Here is a 25,630-nt window from a genome sequence, read left to right as displayed (position 1 = left end):
ACTATAAAAGAAAATGGGTATCATTTATATCCCAATGTTGATTAAAGAATTAGTTTTCATTAAGAATTCACTTAGGTTCTAAAGACTCCTTTAATTTGATGTTCAATGACTTAAATAAACTGCCAACTGACCTAGCCAGACATTTACAATTCAAATTGCACATCTCCGTCTACTCTAGATCTTCCCTCCTGGTGTTTTTAATATGGCCCGTCCATTTGTTCCTGCAGGCGGACTTACATCAATGTGCTCCAGGGTAAAAATCACGGGGTCATTAATGAACACGCGGCTAGACTCTTTGTTGATTGAGGCGGCGATGATGTCCGAGTTGACGGCTACCGAGACGTTGCGGGCGTAGGCGTCATTGTCCATCTTGATGGTGGCGTTTTCTGTGCTGAGGAACTGGCTCAGGTTTTTGTAGAGCATGAAAACCAGTTTGGCAACTCCTGCGGAGCGAAAGATTTAAAGAAACACCAGATTAGGGAAAGAGCGACGCAATTAAAACAACAGGGGCCTAAAAGAAGTGAAGACAAAATATGCAGAAGACCAGAGGACGAGAAAGCTCTAAAACTGACTGCATCTTTTTCAATGTAGCTGAATTTAAATTATTCAAGCAATTATCTGCATGGATGAGAGAAGTGAGATATATTTGCTACAAATGGCCTTATTTGTAGGTTTAAAATCGCAGAGCTTTGGAGTTTTTGAGATAAACTGCACTCAGTCTCTTGAAAATGAATCCATTTCACAGTTTCTCCTACGCTAAAGAATCACTTTTGTTTGTCTCTGAGTTACCAGAGTTAACTTTGACCGAGCTCCTCTCGCTATCGTTGCTTTTTTAACTCACCATTCCGACTGTTGAGCTTAACAGTATTGGCTGAGAGCTGGATTGAGATGCCGCTTTTGCCGATCTGTGGAAATTTGAAATCCTGGACCTGGCCATCCGTGCTGAGAACATACACTTCCAGGACTGCCAAGAGCAGAGAGGCAGGGGATGAGTTAGAGAACGACAACAAAAAAAACGAAAATCGGTCAATTCAGAAGAGACAAAAAAGAAAAAAAGCAGAAGGGAAGACGATTTCTTCCTGACATTTCTACACGAGCTGTTTAAACATTTCTAAATGTTAGTGACAGTGCGCCACGCAATAAAAGCGTCACTCACACAGTGATCGTTTCATCCCAGTGGTGCTCCCACTAATATGAATAAAACGGTGCTGAGAGAAACCAAAGGACTCTCTCGTTCGGTCTATCAGCTGAAGAAAATGAGCGAAGGAAGAGGAGCTTTGGATAAACAATGTCCTTTTTTCTGCCTGCACAGCAGGCTAATGTTCACATTAGTGTATAGAGTTACAAGGTCTAGACGCACACATTTATAAAGTAAGCGTGCGCAATCAGAGAATCCAGTCTATTTAATTGTCTGATATTCATCACTTTGTCAGTAAGCGACTTGTTAAACCTAATACGCCTTGTTTTTCACTTCCCCCGAGGTTTAAACCCTTATTATGAAAACAAAGTCCTTTTTTATGAGGCGGCCTTGTGTTGCTATCACAGGAGTTACTCTTTCAATGAACTGAGCGTAATCAAATTAGCCGAGGCGCACATCAATCACGGACGCTTGTCATTTGCTTACCGCAAACTCGGCTTTACTCACTTATATTATCTGCTGGGACTTTGACAATAGCCGGTTCCATGAGGTTGTCGGCGAGGACGAAGGCCCCTTCCTCCAAAGTATCCAGTAACATGGTGGCTGCGTGAGTTTGCTCGGTGCTGTTCATGTCCTGCCAGGATTTGAGCGCCTCTGGTCGCAGAAGGTTATCCACCGTGTCCACGATGGCCTGTATTAAAGCAGATAACCGAAACAAATCCACAGAAAACAAAGGTTCTTGAGTGTCTGGAAACAAGTGACATTTTCTGTGGATGAGCTGTGACATGCAGACGCTGATGTGAGTTAGTGAAACGCTGTGCTGGAGTGTCACGTCGTTAGGAGTGAAATGGACAAAAGTGAGGAAGCTGAAAGGACGTCTGTTTCTCAGGTGTATATGTAATGTAAACATATATTTGCAACACATTTCAAAATAAAAACAATAAAAAATGTTTTTAATGTGATGTTAATGAAGGAAGAACTGCTAAAAGAGCGGAGGAGACGAGGCGCTTCAGCGATGCTCGGCCTCTTTTCCAAGGATGTTGCGTCGATGCTCTGGGTCACAGTGCACTGAGCCTATCACGTCTGTCTGATAACAGGATATTAAGAGACGGCCTGGTGAAAGCCAAAGTCTCCGTGGCTGATCTCAATTAAAGCTCTCTAATTGGAAAGTTCAGTGGGCAGCAACTTTCCTTTTCTTCAAACACTTTACTGTAGAACAAGTAATTAAGCCGCCCTGCAAAGGCACTCGAAAAGTCAACCAAAAGTGTGCAGTTTGCTAAACTGTTGTTTGTCCCGTGAATGCAAACCTTGTTTTTTTTTCCCTTACATCTTTTTTGCCATCTAAAAGCTCAGGAAACACGGAGGATAAATTGGGCATAAATGATGCAAGGTTTTCTTCAGGAAATAATAAAATCAATGCGTCTAATCAGGTAATCAATGCTGGCGACGGCTGGAGGAGAGGGTGGGGTGTGTGTGGGGGGGGGCTAATGTGAAGTTGCGTCAGATGTCAGATACTGATGACTCAACAATCCCTGTCCCTGATCCTCTCTCATGCTGCTGTAATTTACATCGACATAACCTCTCGGAAGTCAAATCGAAATGTTTTGACTTTAAAAAGCGAAACGATGATGCGACGCGGCGGCGGCGATATGACTACGTATGTGCTTTTTGCTTTTTTCCAGTTTCCCTGCCTCCTTTACGAGCGCACGGCCGTTGACTGGCTAATTAGCTTGATCCATTTTAACACCCTCCCGAAGGAGAGATGGATTGAGGGGGGTGACTTTGGTGGCAGGTGGAGGACACTGATGTCCCTGATGGTGGGGGGATATATATACAGCCAAAATACTTTGATGTGCGAACCCAACGCTGTGAAAGCATTTGGGGAAGAAAGGGAAAGAAAAAAAAAAGCGTTTGACCTGCACTAACCCCATTAACCAGCTCGAGCTATAGATTCGTACCTTTAATTTATGAAACGCATTCATTTAATGACCTCAAACCTGCGCCCTTGTGGATTTTCCCTTTGCAGGCTGTGAATGGTCAGGAAACGATCCGTAGAAAGAGTTTTGATACATCACTACAAAGCAGCAAATCCTTCATCAAATGAATAATGAGGGGGATGTAAGAAGAGGATGTCTGCTTGAGTTGTGCTGTTATTCATGTAGGCGTGCAGTCTTGAGTAAACACAGAAAATAATAACAGGGACAAACGGAAGAAACAACAAAATACACCATAGCTGTCAATGCATACAGGAGAGAAAAAAAAGAAGACACGTACACAGTTACAAAAAGAAGCCACCTAAGTAACTGGAGATGACTTCTCTTTGACTTAGGAAGCACTTTGAATACAACTGTGTTTTTGTGTGAAGCAATTACTCAAAAAAGCAGGAAGCACAGGGAGGAGGGTGTACACGACAGTGGAGAGGGTGCATGCTGCTGAACTTGGGCTAGGGCATATACAGTACGGTAGTACAGGAATAGAGGGGACAGCAGCTGCAAGCAGAGTGGGCAGAAGCTTTGCTTCAGTACCTTCATGTATGCCCTGCATGTCCTTTCTCGCTTTTGGAGCTTTTTTTGTTTGAGAAGGAAAAGAACAGATACAAAATAGAGACATGTAATTTGCACAAGTTCACGAGCTCGAGTAAAGAATTGGTAGAAATAATAAAGGGGTGAGCGCTGGATGGAAAAACCAACTGATAAAACGACCAGTCTCAAATGGCACCAGTGGATCACACTCATGACACTGAATACACATCTGCTCAAAAATCAGAACTGCTTTTCTGTTTGTTTCCCAGCTCGGCTGAACTTGAAGTGAAAAGCACAGAAAAGCAGACTGCTGACGTAATCTGGTGAAAAAAAATCGAATAAAACGCAGCTATTGTATTAAAGAAGTATTAAGTTATCAGTAAAGCATAAAAGCGATGTAAGTTATGCAGAGTCATTCAGTAAGAGGGAACTGGGGAGAAACTTGAGGTAATATTTTTTAATACCCTGCTAATATGTGGAGGATCTGGTTACCTTGTTGAAGCTCCGTCCTGCAGAATCCTTCTCGCTGGGTCTGAGCTCCTGCAGCTGCGCATCCAGGATGTCCACCAGCTGCTCCATCAGGCGCACTGAGGAGCTGACGTCCCCGGCAAAGATGGGTCCCTTGGTGTGCTTGGCTAATTCATTGGCCAAGTTAGCCGCGTTTTCACCGCTGCGGATCTGCATGGGGAGAGAGTGAGTAATGCGAATGAGAATACGAAAAGACAAACTTGGAGGGCTCTTTGCGGCTCTGTTTCTAACATAAAAATCACACTTGAATGAGTCCTTGAAATATTGGTTATGAAAAGAGGGTTTAATGTTTTCTTCACACAGCAGAAGCTGCTATAGTGGCAGTTTTTTCCTTTTTTATTGTGTGCTAAGGCAAAAGAAAAAAACAAGTCTACAAAGAGTGGTTTGCAAAATAAGACTATGGTGCAGATTATACAGAAGGTAAAAGGCTTTTAATCAAAGGGCACAATGTCAGGTACTTTTGTCCCTTATTTCCGAGTCGGGTGCCAAAGCAAACGAGTCCACGTGGTGGATTTGGAACAGATTACATGTCGGATGCTCTTCCTAATACAACCGTCCTATTTATGGGCCAGCTTCTGACCTCCCAGTTTCAAACTGGGTGAAGGTGTTAACCACTACACCACTAACCAAAATGTAAAGTCAAAATCACTAAAATGTAAATACACAATTATACACACTGCAGCTTCATGGTGCCTTTCCTACTGTCCCTCTGTATAATGCAGTTTGTGTCATTTTATTTTGTTAACACAAAATTTGGATCGTTTTAACTCCGATATTTCACTTTTTTCTTTTTTTGTAGTCGTCTTCTATAAAACCAAAAATATAGGACACATCAGCCCTTTTTGTCATCCTGCTTTCGAGTGATTCTGACCCAGATTTGCTTCCATGTTTATATTTTTTTTCCAGTGAATAGTTTACTTTTGCAATTGACGTCCTTTACAGGAACACATTATTTTTGTCTACTCCTTATTTTAAGAAAAACACTTAGATGGAAAACAGCGAGGCAGAGCTCATACAAACCTTCTGGGCTACTTGGTTGACCCAGTGGGAGGTGCAGTTGCTGAGATCAGGGCCCTTTGGGTGCCAGTCCCCGGTGGAAAGGACACATAAATAAGATGCTGTGCCTGACAGAAAAAAACCAAGAAAACAAACAAGAAGAGAACAGTCAAGTTGAATCAACTCAAATCAAATACATATTTTTTATGAGGCTGCTCGCTGAACAACAAAGGCAGAAACAGAGATCAAAGGAAGAAATTGCACACAAGCAACACAATCATGCAAATTGAGTATTTATATGTAGAACATATATGAATCCAAAACATTTTTGTGCACATGACAACATAAGCCTGAGCAGATGTTTCTTCTTAGTTTTCCCCACTTTGTCTATCGAGACAATGTACAGAAAACTAATTTTGTTAGCCTGTTATTGCTACAAAGTGACACGAGTTCATATACAATCAAATGAGGAACACACAAACAGCTGAGCCTCAGTCAGTCAGAGACTGCTTACGCTAACAGCCACTGCTGATTCCTTTAAGTTAAATCTTTTATAATTAGAGAAAAAAGGAATATCTAACAAACACGGGGATGTTCTCTCGAGAGCTGTCGGGTCATATTGAACGCAGCGAGCAGTCGGCCCTGAGATGAGAGAGAGAGAAGGAAAGACGGCCCTGTTTACCTCGTGTTCCCTTGGGACAAGGTCGCTCAACAAGCATGCCCCTCTGGGTCTGAGGCCACATTATGTCTCTTTTCTCAATTGCCTTGCAGAAGCGTTCAGGTAAAGGGAAAGACTCCAGGGGCGGAGGGGAAGGAGTCTGTGGGATTACAGGACGTGGCCTGGGCGCTCGCTCCTTGTACCCTGTTGTGGTGGTATTGTTGTCCACACCCCAGTGCACCGTGGTTGTTGTTGTGGTGGTTGTCGTTTTTGTAGGCGGAGTCGTGGTGACTTCTGAAAACGGCGGTGCTGTGCAACGGGAGAGAAAAAACAGAAGTCAATATTTGGGTGGAGCGCCGCTGTGTGATCTGCGCTGGGTTGGATGGGGTTGGGGGAGAACACGACGAGTCTGGATCTCACTGGGATACATTTAGTGTTTCTCAGCCTCCGAAAACACGATGCAGTGCTGTGAATAAAAATAATAACCAAATGGTAAGTTGACCTGCGGTTGCTGTGTGAGGTCAGCTCATTAGTGTGGCACCCCTGTTGTGCAAAACACATAATACCGAGGATTTGCTAAGAATATTCAACCTGGCAGCTTTTCAAAGCTTGACCTTCTGGTGGGCAGAAGTCTTCATGTACAACTAAACCTTAACGGCGCCCCCTGTAAGCAACATTCCCATTTTTTTCCTCAACACGTTCGACGCTGTAATGCTTATACATCCAAGTACCCTGTTGTGTAAATTGCCACTAAGTGCTTTGTGCAACAAGCGTATTTGCTTTCCCGTTGACTATGGCTTATCCAAGGCACTCAGTCTGAAGCGAACAAGACAATAATTACAGTAACATCCTCCTGCCTGGCAATCATTCTTGCCTGGAAGATTTTGTGGCATGGCTGATTAAATTTCACTAGAGCAACATGGAACCTGTATGTGCAGCCATGGTGCCAGAACATTCATTTTACAGTTGTTTCTCCCTACAACTCATACTCTGATAAAACAGGTGTGCAGTAACTCTTCCAATGCCCCGGGCAAAAACAATATGTTTCAGTCCCAGGAAAGGAGAAAAATAGTGCAGTCCTTACATTTAACATGAGCCACTAAGGAAAAACTATGAAGACATTTTTCATGTGATACACCGGAGGAGTGAGAGTAACGCTGTAATTACATTTCATAAAAGTTGAACATAAGGGAGCTTTATAGATGAAATGTTGATAAACACTGACTATTTGATATAAATCTGCAAGTGCAAAAAGAAAGCAGAACAACCACCTCGGAAAAAAACATATTTGTTGGTTGAATTTAACAGAAAAAAGCCGAATCAATCAAAAGGAGCTCTGAACGTTATGCGATCTAATCGCATTTGAGTACTTTGATTTCCTCCATTAGGCTGCCTATAGAGCATGCAGAAAATGCGAAGAGGTGCTGTTACACTGCCGGGGTTGAGCACAGTTGCTGTCGGTGCTGCAACACCTTGTGAAATAACAGGTGAAGGTAGAGACGAGGCAGAAAGTGAGGACGAGGAGATAATCTGAGGTGGAAGGGGTGAGGCAAGAGAAGCGGAGAAACAGAGGGCGACGATGGGAAAATTCAATAAGAGTGGGGTCAATAAGAAGACATTTTTGGCGTTCTGGTGAACCCCTGGCTCCATATCTATCGCCTCTTATCTGACTCAACCCTCACACACACACACACACACACACACACACACACACACACACACACACACACACACACACACACACACACCAATTCTTCCATCACCAAAGGCCCCATCGTGTGGATCAGAAGCTTCAGCACAGTGGAGCTGAAGGGAATCGTCTTTGAGGCTGGCTGCCACCTGTGGAGAATTAGGCTCTATTGACCAGAGGAGATGACTCTCTGTGCTCCCTCCTGTTGAGGGAGGCTATAGGACGGCATACACACAAACACACACACACGCACAAGCAGGTGACATGAAGGTGTACACAGCTGACTGGCTGTTTTGACACTGAGTTGAAGGCAGATTTGGCTGGCTGGTCGGCTGGCTTCACCTCAGCATCCCCCCTTCTCTTGTCCCTTCTCCCCTACCTGTATCCTTTTACTCAACACAGTGAAATTCTTGGCTGCACAGCCTGTCACAGCAGTTGAGAGACAACCTGTGCTTAGTGTCCTTTCAGCACCAGCATTTAGCTGGCTGGGAGAAATGTTTGTCTCTATTCTGCACCAATATCCTTTTATTGCTATAGCCCTTTTTTTTCTTTCTTTCTCTTTTTTAAGACTCACTGAGAAGAATCAGAGACGTGAAAGCAAGCTTTGCAGATTCCTGGTTGACTTTACAAGCTGTGGCAATCAATGCTGCGGCTCGGTCTAAAGGAAACGAATGTGTGTCAACGCAGTGTTAAAATGATTATCGTTGTTTCTTCATAAATGTCTGGGTCAGAGTTGCTTGGCAAACTTCCACAAGGCTCCCAAGAAACTGTGGGGCCCCTTTATGGGTTTCTCATTTCCAAAGTATGAAAGATGATAAGGCTAAAAATCCCAGTCTCTGTGGGTGGGAGGTTTAGGATCCAGACAGAAATGAAATGAAAATAAATTGCTGTTCGGCAGCGTGATTCGAGATAAAGGGCTCACCACTACAGCCAATAAATCAAAGAGGCATCTGCTGTAATCCAAGCACATTCCTTTTGCATGTCAACTAACAACTGTATCTTGTCTATACTCTCATTCAACAGGACTACATGCAAAAACAAAAAAAATTGCTGTGATGTTGGGGTTTACGCGCTAGTTAAAACGACCGCAATCTTTTTATTCTCTGATGGTGCCTGCTGTCAACAGCAAAGCTGGGAATATAATTAATGTTGGACTCTTGTTGATATAGAGCTTGAACTGAGGGGTTTCCGTTTGAGAGGGACGACCCTGTGGCTTACGGAAAGGGCTGCGGGGTGGATTGAAAAAAACCAAAGAATCAGTTAGCTACGAAAAAACCCCCAATAAAACTCTTGCTGCTCTGATTGGACGCCATCAGAGCTTCGTTAATGAGCAGTACTGGGAAGAAAACGCATTATTTAAAATGGCTCAATTAATCCAGTTTGGAGGTTTCATGTCATGTTTATGATGCAAACTAATCCGCTTTCCAGTGTGAAAACGAGGCTAATGTGGATGTAGGCTACACTTCCCACAGAGATCCGTGCATAAACAATGCAGCCCCTCTGATCACTGCTGCTCCCGTGTACGTAGCTTGTCATCCCGTAATCCTACCAGAAACACAATAATCTCATTACCGTTATGCCATAGACTGGTTTAATTTAATCCAATGAACGCTAGGAGGAATTAACCCAAAGGCATTAAAATGGACACTCTTCTCAGGTAGTCACTTCTTCACAGAGATGTCTAAGTGGATGGTTTTTATAAGCAGAGCAAGCAGAGCCGAGTGAGGGATGGCTATCGATCTGTTGGCGGTGCTGCAGCAGGCCTTTCCAGACCTTTTCAGATTCATAACATTAAGCAAATAGTTCTGTTTTCCATTGTGGCAACACATGCCTTGACACTCCTGAACTTTCCCTGTGCGACGTTCCTTTGATTATGACAAAAGAAGCAAATCCCACGTTCGGGCTATATATCGAATCCAGGACAGGATCCTTGATTATTATGTCTGTGCTGCACTCAGCCCAAGGGGAAGCTTCAATTAGCTGTCATACAGTGGGAGCGCACAGAGTGATATTCTCCAAAGCACTGCCACTAGTCAGGGCAGACTTATTCATAACCTCTTTGTGAGATTCAACACCCACACATTGTTGCACTTGAATGTATCTCGGTGGTTCGGTTATTACCACAGGGGTTACAGACAATAAGATGGGAAATCGAGGAGAGGAGCATGTCAAGTTTTGAGCCAGTGCAAAGCATATGCATGGACGCAACACACACACACACACACACACACACACACACACACAGAGGCCAGATGAGACTTTACCAGGACTCGGTATTCACGGCGAGGTGACAAATGAAAACCGACAGCGTGTGTGTCTTTTATATTATGTTTAATGGCTTCACTTTCAGTAGGCACCGCATGGTTGTTCATCAGGGTAATGTTTCATACACATTATCAGGTGCTGTTTATCTTGTGAGGGAAGGGAAAGTGGTTTAGCATTCGTTTCAGCTAATTTGCCACATTAAAAGCTAAAATAATTATTGGATGTCACTTATCACCTCCTCTATCCCCTGCTTTGTCATGGAATAATCACATGATGGGAAGTGAAGCTGCTTAAGAGATTTACTGTACCGCTTGTACCTACTGTACCATTTTTGAGAGAGGGAAAAAAACAACCTTTTTGTGCTACAGTGAAAGGCTTGTGGTAATCACACGCCCATGAAAGGGGAAAAAGTTAACGAGCCCATGAAACCACAAAACAGATCCAGGCCTGTTTCTGCCATCAATAGCGACCCGTGATAGGCTTTTGGGAAGGGGACCAACGAACAACCCATCGGCTTTAGAGCCGCTCGACACTGAGCGCAGGCTAATTGAAATAAGGCGCTGAAGTGTGAGAAAAACTGTAAATAATTCTCTGTGCTAATACTGCTGATGCGTCCCTGTTTCCAGCGCGCACGGCGCTCGTTGTCTCCGGGTTCCGCCTTGCATCGAAGTTCATATGGAAATGGAGCTGTTCTTGAGTACGAAACAGCGTGATGATTTATAATATGTTTGTGATGCATTTTGATATCTACCAATAATAACAATAATACACAAAGGAAATTGGATTACACATCTTTCACTCTACGCCGCGTTTGTAGCTGTGGAGGGAACACAGCGTATGATTGCTTGTGTATCAGCAGTAAATATTAAGAAAGGCGAGTGAAAATTCATATAATTTCCCATGAGTCATGTCCTTGTGAGGTGTGTACAGTACACATCTATGTCTTAGGGAACCTAATAGTTGGATTATGTTATTTTCTGTTGTCTCCAGTGTTTCTGTTTCACACAGCAGCACTGGAGGCAACACACACACACACACACACACACACACACTTTGAAGGAAGCAGAGACATACATATACACATTTACACATTCATATACACTCTCACACACAAAATGTATGGAGAACAGACTTAGCAGCTGCCAGACTGCCGCCTGTTTTCTTTTTTTTTTTCCTTGCAGCTTTCTGAACCATACGTGCCTCAAATTTCAAGCGTTAACTCAAAGTGTGCCAGGCAGACTGATATGCAACGCTGTGCACAGGAGAGGGTATCTATTTTGGGGCAGTCACATGCACGTGCACGAGCGCACGGAGATGCACACCCAAGCGGCTGCGTGTGCATGTGTGAGCACGGGAGCTGCAAAATGCAGAAATCCATGCAAACCCGCAGATTAGAGAAACACAGACTCCCATAGACACAATAATCACGCCTGTGTGAAATAAATCTCCTCAAAGGCGTGTGTCAGGGAGTGATGGGGGACCATTGTGATGTCTGAGTAATAATTCTTTTAATACGCCTTGTTTCACAGTCAGACTGTAATCAAACAAGAGACTGTGGATCCCCTTGGCTATAGGACTCAGTGTAACTATAATCACCCCTCCTCCCCTTTATGTAAAACAACTCTTTGTGACATTCTAAATCATAACCCCGGGTTTGCTATTGCCCACATCTTGTGTGCTGTCAGTGGAGATTATTTGGCCATGTTGTTTATACTAACGTAACATCAGCTTGTAAGGCTGCATTCCAAGTGAAGTTCCAACTAGCAGGTCGGGACTGTGGGATAAGCTCTGAAATGGTATTCTTTATCCAGTGGCCAGTGCTCAGTGCTGGAGTAACAGCAAAGATCGTGATCATATTTCAGAGGAAACAGGTGACCTCCTAACCTGATGTGTAATAGCCTTTATTGCCACCAGATGGTTCGTTATTATCCCACAAAAGTAATATCTGAGACGCTGTGAATAATAGTCCAAATCCCCATTGTGGAATTTCCCTTTTTCATCAGCCTAGTTAAATTCACTCCTATATCATAACCAAAAAGGAGAACAGCGGTGTTATGATGTAGACAGAATAACTAAATTGTGTTTAAAAAGATACGGGGGAGGAATAAAGAGCTGAAGCAGGCGGACAGATATTAGAGAGTTTTGCATTCTAAAAGCAACAATGGAGACATTTAGCTGACAAAATTGGAAATATCATGCACCTGGGCAGAAAAATATGAGATTTAGGGACGTATTTAAGCCGCTCAACAAAATATGAAACTTGCTGAATTTACCTGTTCCGACCAAGAAGCAGGCCTGCCAAGAGGTCAGCTCGCTGTGGGGGGATTTTTATACAGACTTGCTGCAGTGAGGTGTTTCATTTGGTTGAGCCTTGGCTGGCCGGGCTTGTGCGGTCAGAATTAGAGTCACCTTGACAGAGGCGAATAGTTACTTACCAAGAATTTATCAGTAGAAAATCCAACTACGAACAGATGGGAAATATTGGATTTTACTTTTTTTTTTAATAATGAAAATATTGATCCTTAAAAAAAAAAAACAGTGGAAATGACTTCTTAATGACAGCCAGCAGTGTGTGAGCCGCGTGCTCATGTTATGATGGCCATCTTTGCCCTGTTGTGTGTGTGCAGTTCCCCATGAGGCAGAGCTAAGGATTTGCTCAAATCCACTCATTTAGTGTGCACTGCTCTCACTAGGCATTATTTGAGCAGTCTGACTTAGGCTTTAGCCCGACTTCAGCAGAGAAGTCAAACAGATGCCTATGGGTGACGACATGCTTGCAAAATGCAAACATGTGGATCTAAGTCGCAGCTCGTGTACATTCACAGAGAAGGAGGACTTAAAAGAAAAAAAATTGCTAGTTTGGATCAGCTGGAGGGCAAAGCAGAAACGAGGCACTGATGTGATCGGTGCTTAATGTTACACCGTGATTGCACTTGCTTGCGGAGGCGCCGACGGACAGCTGTGGACACCATGGATGAGTAGTTGTTCTTATTAAAACGGTCTTCTGGGACGACGCGTGCTTGTAAATCTACACAGGCAAGCCTGTGACGACAAATTTGAAGGCACGCCATGGCAGCGTGTAGCTTCGGTTTCACTGATGACAAAATTGGCATCGCTGTGACCAAAGGTGACTATCGTATATTCACGGACGTGAAAAGGGTAAAACATGCTTTAGGAGAGATATGTGGATTTGGTTGTCAGAGTTAGAGTGGGTTTGGTCCGATGGCATCAGGCACCAACCGAGACAATGAGTGTCTGCAACTCAGAAATAAAGAAATAAAAGAAAGAGTAAAGCAGCACAACTGAATGCAACAGAAACAACGACGGCGAGAAACCATGTGACTGAAACGGACAGAAAAGAAAACATGAAGACAAAAACAGAAAGGATGATTTTCCACATCGATACCCTCCCCATCCACACCGCTGTGTCCACACTTGATTGTTGTCAAGGCAAACATGTTTTTAACCCATCCTGAACTGTGATCCTGCACCACAGTGAGCAGACACAAAGTTCTTACCACCTGACCAGAAATAGCCTCACACACATTTTCAAAACTGCACAGCCTGGCTAAACAAAGAATAAAAAAAAGATGGTTTTGATCATTGTGGCTAATTTATACATTTTTTAAGGGTGTGGCTGCTTCGAGATGTTTTTCAGTGTCGTACTAAACGAAACTGTCAGGACTGCATATGTTGTAACTAGCTAAAAGTAGCATCCCTTTTAATGAGCCTGGGAAGTGGCACCTCCTTATCCAAGCCGGCTACTCGACAATCGCAACACCTTAAAAAATAATAAAGAACAAATTCAAACTCGAGGACACATAAACATCCATGCTCTATACATTTTAGCGGAGCAGCTTAGATGGCTGCGAAAGCTTAATGATGATGTTGACAGTGTCCATCTTTTTACCCCCCTTCCTTGTTTTCTCTCTAAATGTTGCCACGCACAAGTTGACCTCCATGTAAGCACCACAGAAGACAGAAATGAATCATAGTGGTGCTTATTAGAGAGCTGTATATTTATCAGACTATAAGAGGTAAGCTCTCTAGGGTGATGCTAATGCATATGAGTCACAAGCATCTGTTAACAGCTGAACATTTTTGCACTGTAAAGCACTTTCATAACACACCAACTACAGGGCATTGTTTTGACCACATGCAGACTTTTGTAAGCTAATTGGCAACTCGCGTCGGTGAGCCGTACCTTATAATTTTAGACAAATTGGGTCATTTTCTTTCTTACGATCCCTACTTGCGAATGTTGTAATTTGACTGTGCAGCGCAAAGATTGAAACTGTATGCAAATGTATTGACATTTGAACAATTAAAGAGGCGGTTTTGATTTGTGTGGGTGTTAACTGCAGCACTGGGGGCTTTTATACAGTAGTATTTTGCAGTGCGGGATAAAATAAAAGATTTCCAAGGCTCACCTGTGTCCCATCCTGGAAATGTCACAGCTTGTTTTTACCCACTTTGGGTATAAAAGGCTTTGGAGATGCTTACGCAGTGGTTTGAGGCCACATATCAGAGCTTGGCATGAATACATTCTCCACAGAAATGGGTGCATAATGAGTTCTCTTTGGGAATACCTCATTCAAATCCATGTAATCATCTCACTTAAAAAATGCAACAAAGGAATGTGCCTTTTGCATTGGCAAAACCACTTTATTATATTGACGTTGGTCAAAGCCACGAGAGGGACTTGCTGACCCATATAGCGTCCACTTCCAGTGGAGCTGATTGTTGAATCGGAGCCCATCCACTCCCACATAATCCTACAAGAGATGATCTTGTCTCTACACGAGCAATGCTATTGGACTTGACAAGAACCCAAATGTCTGTCGCATAAAGCCTCAGCATCACTTTGATGCTTAGCGTTCCATGACGGATCAAATCAAGTGACTGAGTTGTTTGTGCATTGAGAAATGGCAATAGAGCAGAAAGTGCAGTAAAAGTAAAGTTTTGGTCTTGCCCCTACCAATTCCATCAGCTTCTATTCATTCTCTGAGATTCCCTTTAAAAGTAGAACGACCTGCAGATATTAGTCAAAAGTTTAACACAGCCCTATAAATACTGAAAGCGTGGAACTATTTTGCATGTTGGATTCTTAGGGCTAAAACACTGTGCACCATATGGTGATTCAACAAATAGAAAAAGTAAGAAACTATTACTTTGCTGCTTAAATCCTCTTGTTACACGGTAAGTAACTACTGGATGTTTGTCTGACTGATAATGGGCCAAACTCATCATTCAGCAGCAGAATTTTGCAAGTTTGGGCCAGTTACTGCTACACTCATACACAAACACACCTTTGTGCGTGTGCATGTAGTCTAGGCTTTAGTGCATGAGAATGTTCTTTTAGTTTCCTTCTTTTTTCTTTGTCGCTGCTGCTAAAAACGTATAGGTTCAACTTTTAACACCACAAAAGCATTCTGATGGCTTGTTTCAGTGGCCAGTGATGCAGCCACTGAAACGAGCATAAAGATATCAAAGAGAGGGCGTCCTGTGACAGCCAGAAAAAATTGCCATCATTTATGTGTCAACATCAGCCATGTGGGAGGACAAGTTTATTGACATCTTGATGATCATCCTGGACCATTCTCCCTTGCTCTCATCGACTGCAACTCAACATACATTAGTCAGCAACAGGGCCAGGCTCATGTCTCATTTGTCAAGGGGAGAGAACTGAGTCCTTGTAGACATTAAAATAAAGATGAGAGAATAAGGAAACCCTAAGGAGAAGGAAATGCAGGATGTCAGAGACTGTATATTTCTTAACGTACTAGACAGGAAGTGAAGTGGGCTCTTTTTGATGCTTGAGAGGTATCTGTGTGAATAAACAAGCTAGCACAGTGTGATTTAAGACACACAGACAACTGGAGTGTATTCTTATATCAGGGCAGATCCTTTTAAAGCCTCTTATTTTGCTATCGGTGATCAGTGTCCATTTAACAAATGAAAAAGTTGATTGAGCATGCAGTGTGTGTATAAACAGCTTAATACGGGAAGCCATATCAGTTAATCTGGAAAGACAATGCTGACTGCTTCATAGTCAGTTTGCTGGTTATAAACACATAATGCACTAATTGATTCTCATTTGTTAGGAGAAAAAAATAACACGACCGCTTTTACAGTGACTGTCGGGAAATTTAAGGGAATGGCCCAAAACCAGCTTATTTTTGATTTCTTCAAATGAGTACGTGAATGTATGTTCAGGCATGACTAAAATAAGGTAACGGATTCTGACTGCAGAATACGCCTCAATTGTTCAAAATTTGTAGGTAAAACTCGATATATTGATAAAGTATTTAGTGGAAGAACTTCACGCAAGTTATAAAGATCATTTTTTAATTTTATTTGGCCAGTGAACCCTGTGCATTTTACCTCAGACCTGGTTTGCATTGCCTAGGCTGATGCTGTTCCACTTGCTGAACCCAGTCTAGCAGCCCTAGGCCGTGCCCTATCAATACCAAAGTGGACGAGCCAACGCATTAATAAATATTGAGCTCTTGGATAATCTGTGAAAAAGTTGCTTGACCTCTGTGGCTCATCATTAACTATGCTGAGCATTACGTGGACTTAGGATTCTGGGTGTGGAGGGATTAAGATAATTACCGTTATTATATTCTCAGCGTAAGGACGATTGCAAGCCTTGGCTGGTCTCCGCTCAGCTCTTGACAGCTAAATTAAAAACACATGCTGCCGATGTGACCCTGGATGATTGATCCGTCTCTTTTTTGTCTGCATCTCTTTCTGTCTTAAGGAGAACCTTGAATCCTTACACTTCAGCTAGAGACTGTAAAATGAAGTGGGGGGGTTCTCTCGCTTTTTTTCACTTTTTAATGGCCAACAGAGATTTCAAGTTTCAGCATCACTGGGGAATTATCTAACCTTGCCCCAGGCCAGACTTTGCACCTGTCCAGACATGTATGTTTCCAGAGGTGAGAGTATCTCTCTCTCTTCCTGTCTTACTCACTCTCAAAAAAAAAAAGAAAGGAATATGCTAGCAGGGGTCCCTGGAGCCTTAGCACCAGGGACTCAGGGAACGCCCGGATGGTAAACCTCCCAAATCCCCATGATGCTGATCCCTTATGATATGGTAACTGGCTTCGAGGTGTTGTTTACCACAGAGCCCCGCTCACTTCAATGCTTTCCTACACTCCAAAGCTTCCCATAACATATCTAGCACATATTAGATTCTAAATTAAAAATCAGTCAGCTGTGACACTTGATACATAGATGGGGATAGCAGAGGAATATAAAAGTGCACTTGACAGGAACTAAAATCACAATCTCAGCAATGCAATTTAACACTATTGTCTGCAGGAGAAATGATCGGGGCGACGGTTTCTTACCATGTGCCGGATCAGGCAGGCCAAACTCCAAGTTGTACCTCAGGATGTAAAAGTTATTCCACACATAGAGCTGGTTATCTCGCGGATTATAATCCACAGCTGCAATGTACTGGTACTGGTTGGGAAAGTGGATATCAACGTATTCCCCACGGTTCTGTTTGGTATTGTAAATATAATCAATCAGGCTCTTGCTGACTTCACTTTCATTGTCTTCGTAGGTGGAGCGGACCACATAGAGTACTCCACAGACCATGAAGGCATTGGAGGCTGAGCGCTTGTCATAGGTCGTTTCCCAGGTAGCTTCAAATCGTAGCGTGTAGGGGTTCAGCTGGCTGATCACCATCATACCATTGTTCTGCTCTGTGGCATAAATCACCCACAGCCCGTTCTCATCCACCGCCAGGTCAATGTCTGTTTTTCCTCCCCACTTGTAGGGCGACGTGTCGTGGTAGTTGGCGTTGTTGATGATCGCCTCACCGCTTTTGATTCGAGTCCGCAGGTCAAACTTCACGATGTTTCGGGTACGCTCCTTGTTGAAAAACACCGCCCCGTCGTAGACCACAAATCCAGTCCCATCCACCCGGTGCGGCAGCTTGTAGGTGATGGTTTGACGGGCATTTTGAAAGTCATCCAAGGAGGAGTACTCGATTAGAGTGTCTGTTCGGTACGGAGTCCAAGGCATGAAGTAGATTTTGTCGCCGGCTTGCAGTGGGTCTTTGCACCAGGCTCCAGCTTGCTGCTCCGCTTCAAATATAAAGGAAGGTTCACCGACAGCTTTCAGAGTCCCAGGACAAAGAAAAACTAGCAATGGAGAAAGAGTAGAATGAGAAGCAGAAAGGTTAAAATGTGAAAAGCATATACATATATATATACACGCTTAAATAGCCGATTTAATAGCTAATTTCTTCATTTTGTTTTACAGGTTGTCCAATAAGAGTGGGGACAAACACATATCAACGAGTGGCCAAAACACAACTAACATCTATAGCCAATATGAGGACGTTTTGTGCATAGAAAGAAAAAATACAAAGAAATAGAAAAGTTATTAAGCATAATGTTTAAATATGTAGTAGTCGGAAACGAAAAGAAGACTGGCCTCATAGACATTAACTGTTGAGTAAAACACAAATGAGGGGAAAACATAACAGAAACAAAACTTAACATAACAATTGGTCCTGTAAATAAAAGTATGCAGCCAACTAAAGTCACTTGGCAACAGACGGGAGAGGTTATGACAGAGCAGGAGTCAACGGAGTCTGCAAAATGTGTATACTCTGATGTCTCAGTTACACCACCTATTCTAATGGTATATACCTGAGAGGCTCGTCATTACGAAGTGGTGCAAATATCACAATCATTCAAATTGAAAAGTAATAAAAAATGTTTGGTTTCTTTTCTTTGAAAGGGTCTCTTGAGGTGTTTTTGGTTGTTGTCTGAGGTAAAGGAGGCATAAGAATCAACGGAGAAAAGAGCAGCAAGTGGTCTGGTGAGAATAATGGGGAAAACAGTGAGAAGGGTAGGGATCTTGAAGAGAAAAGGGACAGTTGATAGCAAAAGCTTGAAAAGAAGGCCAGGAAACACTGTTACCATGGCATGCTATGGAAAAGGGTTTAGAAGCCAAGCAATATGAGATTCTGCTGAGTAGCAAAGCACCCAGGGAGAATGAGAAGAGGATGCCCCTATGGACTGCAGCCAATATTCCCCCATTTACATCTTTTGGCTGCTTGTGTACCGTCTTTATATGGCCAGCTTTACTTCCCTTGTAGCACTACACTGGCTGCTAACGTTACAGTTGGGGGGTGCGGAGGTTCTGACGATAACGTCTGCAATGGGTTTCTAGAGGCCACCATCGGAAAATAGGTAACTGACAACTAGATGCCACAAAACAAGGAGCTAGGGTTTGGGTCGTGTCTGTTATTTACCTTTTTGCTCCACTTCTATTTTAAGCGTTGGAAGAGAGAATGAAAGGGGTGCAAGGGAAAAAAACAGATTAATATGAATTAAGTGTCATCGCCACGATTACATATGCAGAAACACGTTATGAGACATGGAACAAGACGGGTACACCTATTAGAAACAGGAAAGTTGTGAGAAAGATGACACACAGACGTCAAAGTCCTGTCTCAGAAAAAGGGTTAGATTAGAGCACCAAAAACTGTGTGGTCACATTTGGCGTCATGACTAATTGTCAAAGTAGTTTTGTAGCAAAGTGGTGGGTGGATTTTTTTTTTCATTGGCAAGTGAGAAAATTGTTATTAACATACGTTCAGTTTTATATCCACGACTCTAACCATTTCAGAAAAATCTCTCTTTAGTTAGAAATATGGTAAAAATTTGCATAAAGTAAAAGTCACATTTTTGTCTCTCAAAGAAACTGAAACCCTGTCTTACAGTTGGACAGATCACACGATACTTTCTAGAGTGTGACTTTTCATTCCCTTAAATCCACTCACCACCAAAACTCAATCAAGATTGATTATTTCCTTTTTCTAAGTGGAAAGTTGTACAAATACACTGCTCAAAAAAAGGTAAAATTTAGGGAGCAATCCATTTCACCTGCTTTGGTGCAATGAAAGCTACAACAGGCACACCGGAGAGGCAACAACATGACAACAGTTTAGCAGGTGGTGGCCACAGACCATTACTCTCCATGTCCTTCCTGCACCACGTTTCTCTGCTTTTGCTTTTTGCTAGCGTCCTTGTCAACACTGTTATCACGAGACGCTCCATGCAGCACATTCAGGTTCCTGTAGGAGCGTATGTTATGAGAACTGGACAGGGCCTCCCCAATCCCAGCCCTACAAAATGACCCCAGTAGGCTATTAATACGAATACCAAACGGTCACACGCCATGAAGACGGGACTAGGGGCTGACGTCCTTTGGTGTGGCCTTTAGCACAGTGCAGCTTGATTGGCATTCACCAGTGAACATCAGAATTGGCGTGTTCTCCGCTGACACGCCATGAGAGCAGCTTCACACTGAGTACAAGTGACAGACGTGAAAGAATCTGGAGATGCCTTGGTCAGTGTTATGCTGCCTGCAGTAGCACTGAGCATGAGTGCTTAGCAGTGGGTCAGTGATGGACTGGGGAGGCATATCCTTGGACAGCTGCACAGACCTCCACATGCTAAACAGCTGATCACTGTTAGGTACCAGGATGAAATCCTCAGACCCACTGTCAGACCTTATGCTGTTGCTGTGGGTTCTTCTAGTGTATAGGTAATTCCTGGACAGAGGCATCGATGCCATTGACTGGCCTTCATTTCCCCAGACCTGAATCCAACTGAGAACCTCTGGGAGCACCCAGACTGTCTCGGATGTCACTGATGAAATGATCCAGGTCTAGAAGGAGATCTGCCAGGTCACCGTCTGCTATCTCACCCAGAGCCACACTATGACACCAGTTGAAGCAGCCTCTAATTTCAATTTTAAACTTTGATTGGTGGTATAATTTTGAACCTTGCCTGCAAAGGGTTTATGAATTACACATTTTATATCAAAAAAGCTTTTCTATGTGTGATTTAAGTGGGGGGTTTTTGAGCAGTGTAATTGATTACATCGTGTTATTCAATTAAAGCAGGTTTTAATATAATAAAGATCCAATTTCAATTTTGTGGGAAAAATACAATGCAAAAGTCTCCATGTAACATTTTTATCATTATTTTCACTTTTAAAAAGATGAAGCCATGCACAAATAAGTTCATTGCAGACCAAGGGAGCAGGTAATCACTGTAAATTGTTGGAGCAAAATGCATGAATATACCTCTCGTGCACTCACTGTGGAAAAATTTATTTAATTTTATGTTCCATAAGAGCGTGCGCAATCTGAATAGATGTTTTTGTGTCCATATGAGTCTGCTATAAATTAGCCATCATGAGCGCATTCAAACAAGGCACTCTGAATGCACTTGTGCTAATAAGCATTATTCAGTCCATTAAACTGAGATGTCAATAGCCGATAAAACATTTCACATTTCACTAAAACTTAAAAAAAAAAAAAAGAATTCCATATGCATTGCAAGTGAGTGGCTTCTAATTCTGAACTGCAACAATACAATAATGGAAAATATATATATAGAGAGAGAGAGCAGTATATAAGCAAGGTACATCTAAAGCCTAGATCAGACTGGACAATTCAAGACAGTACAGCAGTAATCTGTTTGTGTTGAATGTACACTGTTTAAGAGGTAACAGTGTTACAGAAAGGGAAATCCAGTCAGTGGTATTTGTACATGAACGAGAGAAAAACTGTGAGTGAGATATCAAAACAATTCTGTCACTCTGCCCTTAAAAGGCAAAAACCTGATTTAAATTTGGCTGATCTGAAATTCAAGGTAAAGAAAATTAGATTTTATTTTAACTGCTTCTTCACATCATGAGCTGTGACCAAGAGACCGAGCAGCTTATAGTGTTCGAGCACACGGTTTCAGTGTCGTTTTGTTTTTTTAAATTGTGTTTTGGACCTTAATTTATCCTCCAAGATCAAACTTCAAATTCAGCGCTCACTATTATGTCCTGATGTGTCAAGTAGTTAGAATGAGACCTCAAAACTTCAGCGAGAACAATGAGAAAACCTTGAAGTGGAAATCAGCAAAAATTTAAATTAGGTGTGTCTTTGGCTTAAGGAACCTGGTATTTATCAAATGGTACTCTTATTTAAGTGAGTTTTATTTCTTTTAATTTGAACTTTTATGAAGCGTCAACAACAAAGTAATATCTATGTGCGGAGTGTTTGAAGTGCACTCGTACTTTACTTCACTGATTCAACGATTATTTCTGCACACCTCTGATCTTGTGCCCTTCAGTCTACATTCCTATGTGTTTGTGACTGTCTGTTTTTCACAAAAAGCGTTAACGTGATCATACATTTTTATCCGAGGCCTGCAACACTCCTTTTGTATACATGTTCACATTAAAATTTGAATCCGTCACAAACTGTTGAGTCTGATCTTGGCTTCTGTGGCAAGAAAGAAAAAAAAATCTATGAAGCTTGCGATTCAAAAGGATCCACAAATGAATGCACTCCATTCTGCAGAAGAAATTCAAGTGTGCTGCACCTAACTAAGAGATCTCACATGGATAGGAATCAAACAAACTAACAACAGTTCTCAGAAGCTGCCTCAGCCACACAAAATAGAAGAGGTGAGAAGCAGACGGAGAGACACGGGTGAAGGAAATCTGGAAAGAAAGGGAGAACACATGACCGAAGACCTGATGATGTAAGTAGAAATGTAAAAATAGAAACAGCAATCAGTGTGATCAGAAATCGGTCAGTGGATGAAGAGAGTGAGTCAGATACCCAGGAGGTTTCCTGCAGATTGCACAGGGGAAGGGAAGAAATTAAGTCAGTTTATATACAGCAACATTACAACAAGCATGAGACACATTCGAATCCACATTTAACCCAGGAAACTACATTCTTTTCTTTTCTAGGGAATTCTTGCTTTTTAAGAAGTACTTGTAATTAAATAACCCCGGTTAATAATCTGGCTTTCTATTATTTTGTGAACACATGTCTGCTGTCAACTCAGTTAGGTATCCTGGTGTTGAATTGAAGCATTAAATTAAATATACTCAAGAAAAAGGAAGGGGTGGGAGGTGTGAGGGGGCTAAACAAAGCCATCAAAGAGGACTCGATGCTCATGCTGTATTTTTTATCCTATTTTTCCTGTTCTGGCCAACACTGTCACTCGGAGCTGAGGGGTTTACCTGTACTAACAGGTGATGAAAATGAAAATATTAGCAATGAGGCCTGCTTATGCCAACTGGCACGACTCTGCAGTTTTACAAGTAAGAATAGAGAAGGAATCATCCTCTTTTTTTCCCACCGATTCGAAATTGCTTGCATAGAACAATCTTAATAAAGAAACATCGAGGCTTTTATGTTGCCTGATTCAAGCAATTACTGGAGCCAATTCAAAGGGTGACTCAGTGCCAGGTGAAGACAAAATTTACATCCTTGGCTGGAATATGAAGCTAATGCTACTAATGAGGGCAGTTCATGACAAGAACCAAATTATAAAGCCAAAGGAGGAAAATGGTTGGAATGTAGGTAAGTCATTGCACACGCTGCTTGCACAGAAGTGTAATTATGCAAAGACTTGGAAAATAGACCGAATGGATTAAATACATTCAGCTGGTGAGAAAAAAAACAACATTTTAAGTCTTCTGTTGTGTAACTGCTACTTGTGTTTCTTGGGGACAGTGAGATTTTGAGGGGTGGTAGTTAACCGGGCTAAACGAGGACACTGTCTTTGGTCCCCTTGCTGATCAGCTTAATGGGGATTTCAAGTGTTCTTTTGAAAAACATCTACTCAAGTCTGCAAATCCGGGGGTTCCTAAGCTTCTGGACTGCTGAAATGTTGTTAATCATGAACCTCTCTATTTGGCATATGATCTATTCAATCTGCATTAGTCTGACTCTACAAAATGAGATGCATGGATTAATATTATTTTTTTGCTGAGGGCTGAGGAGACAGAGGATTGGTTACAGGAGAACAACAAAACAGGCAACTTTCCTATAAATCAAAGTCTATCACTGTTTACAGTAGGGGTTGAATAGGAAAGGCTGGACTGGGCTTGTGTGGACTGAATCAGACTGGGAGAACACTATACACTTACCAGGGCAGTTGCGATAGGATACATTCTGTGTTCTTGGTCCTATTCTGGTTGGGCATGGACCTTGAGAAGCAAAAAGATGGGGCTACAGACATGCATGTTTGAAACTGTTTAGAGTGAGGACTTGTTTTTATTTTCATTGGTTAGACAGACTTTTCTAGGGCTGAGAGTCCTTGGTCAGAAGTTTATTTTTCACCACCACACTAGCAGCCTAGACTGTTTCCTCTGCGAGATGTGAAGGCAAAAGACAATCATAATAGCGGGTGGACACGAGTGCACCTTGAGGTTAATCCTACTATTAAAGTTTGCGGCATCACAGCAAGACGTAGAATCAATACGTTGCTTGACTATAAGGTGAGCTCCCCCTAGCCTCTCTAACCCCCCCAAAAAAGAAAGAAGGTAGCAGTTGAGTGCAGTCTGAGGTAGGACCTCCAGGATTCGTCTTTCCTCAGTAAGTTGGACTCGAATGCCCATTACTGCTTATTCCATGTTTAATTACAGGTCCTCAAAGCCTCAGAGAGGTTAACCTTTAAGTTGTAATGAGTTTCACCATCTAATGATGTTCACTAATGCATTCCAATTCAACACTAAGGGGAACAGCTTAAGCAGGTTTACTGGTAATGAGCAGCGTTGAACAGATGTGTTAAGGAGAAACAGAATACAGGTGTTTTATTTCGATTTCTATTTCATTTCTGTTTTGAGCTGAATCAAGACTGCAACACATCCAAAGACATCAGAGTGCAAAATACTCATTTGGATCTACAAGAGCTGCCAAATACTATTGTCCCATCACCCCAACTCTAATTATTTCAGTTCCACCTGATTAGTGATTCTGGCAATTCATCTAAATCTTTGTCATTAATCAGTTTGTAAAGGTTACACGGGGGAATTTCCTTCACGAATTGCAAATGAACATGGCAGCTTAAAGGACAAAGGAGAATTTTAATACAAAGGGCAATCTAAAGATTGTTTGGAAGCTGAATGGCAATGAATATTTTAACACCAGAGGAACAGACAAAATGTTAACGCTATCTCTTTACATGAAATATTAGCTTGTTGACTTATGAGTGGAGCTATTTTGTTCTGTTACATAATGAAACATCTGCTAACATATTTCAACACCTGTTGTGCGAATGTATATTAAGCCATCAAGGTGAGCTGTGCTTATGCCTGATAGACTTCTCCGTACAAGACTTGAGTAATGAAACACTGTCTTGCTATTAAGGAGAGTCAGCATGACTTCCTCTGCCCTCCCTCTAGTCTGCTACCTCATAACCAGGCTTGTCGATCTGCTGGAAACACAGTGAGCACATCAATAATAAGGGCCGTGTGGAAGAGGACCAAAGGGTTTTACAGGTCATATTTCATGAAAAGTTCACAGTGACACAGATGGAAGAAGAGAAGGAGAAATAGGGTGTTGGAAGGTGTTGCAGACAAAGAAAGGAGACTGTCTGGAAGAAATGGGACAGAATATGGTACAACAGGAGGAGAGACAGAGGGCAAGGAGGAAGGGGGGAAACGATGGGGAAGGGGTGTCGGGAGAGAGAAAAGGGAGAGTTTACAATTCATGACAGAAGGGCCATACTTACTGTAGGGAACACACTCATACTGGACCTCCAGGTATTTGTAGGTCCCTGGGCAGGGGTCGGGGAAGACATCTGAACCCGTGATTACAATGCACTGGGTCCGATTGTTGCATCTGACGAGAGAAAACACAGGAAAGAAACATTCACTGCTTTGTTCAAATTCATCCAGTCTCAAGCAAACTCGGCAACTGAAGGAAATCCCAGAAAGTTGACTGTGTTCATCTGGATGTAGTGTTCTCAGTTTGACAGGGACAGAATCAGCTGTCTGGGATT

At 42.4% G+C, this 25,630-nt stretch overlaps 1 protein-coding gene across 12 annotated transcripts in view; it reads right to left on the bottom strand.

Annotated features, from left to right (window-relative positions):
- The window catches only part of adgrl2a (adhesion G protein-coupled receptor L2a), a 91,220-nt gene that overhangs the window by 18,411 nt on the left and 47,179 nt on the right, over nucleotides 1-25,630 (bottom strand). For 9 of the 12 annotated variants that reach the window (XM_086263416.1, XM_086263417.1, XM_086263419.1 and 6 more), the window contains exons 4-14: nucleotides 25,361-25,470; nucleotides 23,775-23,834; nucleotides 19,075-19,089; nucleotides 17,153-17,953; nucleotides 5,867-6,151; nucleotides 5,209-5,312; nucleotides 4,153-4,338; nucleotides 3,664-3,702; nucleotides 1,646-1,829; nucleotides 842-964; nucleotides 238-443 (exon numbers count right to left, since the gene is read on the bottom strand). In XM_086263416.1, the coding sequence (XP_086119542.1) occupies nucleotides 238-443; nucleotides 842-964; nucleotides 1,646-1,829; nucleotides 3,664-3,702; nucleotides 4,153-4,338; nucleotides 5,209-5,312; nucleotides 5,867-6,151; nucleotides 17,153-17,953; nucleotides 19,075-19,089; nucleotides 23,775-23,834; nucleotides 25,361-25,470 (2,113 nt within the window). The remainder of the gene's footprint in view (nucleotides 1-237; nucleotides 444-841; nucleotides 965-1,645; nucleotides 1,830-3,663; nucleotides 3,703-4,152; nucleotides 4,339-5,208; nucleotides 5,313-5,866; nucleotides 6,152-17,152; nucleotides 17,954-19,074; nucleotides 19,090-23,774; nucleotides 23,835-25,360; nucleotides 25,471-25,630) is intronic. The other 3 variants (XM_086263414.1, XM_086263420.1, XM_086263421.1) reach the window with 2 other exon arrangements.

The sequence above is a fragment of the Aulonocara sp. 'chitande type north' Nkhata Bay genome, linkage group LG15 (genome assembly GCF_057382095.1).
Source record: "Aulonocara sp. 'chitande type north' Nkhata Bay isolate Kocher_YH1m ecotype deep benthic linkage group LG15, A_spYH_male_GT1.1, whole genome shotgun sequence".
Classification (NCBI taxonomy): domain Eukaryota; kingdom Metazoa; phylum Chordata; class Actinopteri; order Cichliformes; family Cichlidae; genus Aulonocara; species Aulonocara sp. 'chitande type north' Nkhata Bay.
Note: the sequence above shows the minus strand (reverse complement) of the source record. Positions and strands in the feature narration are given on the sequence as shown.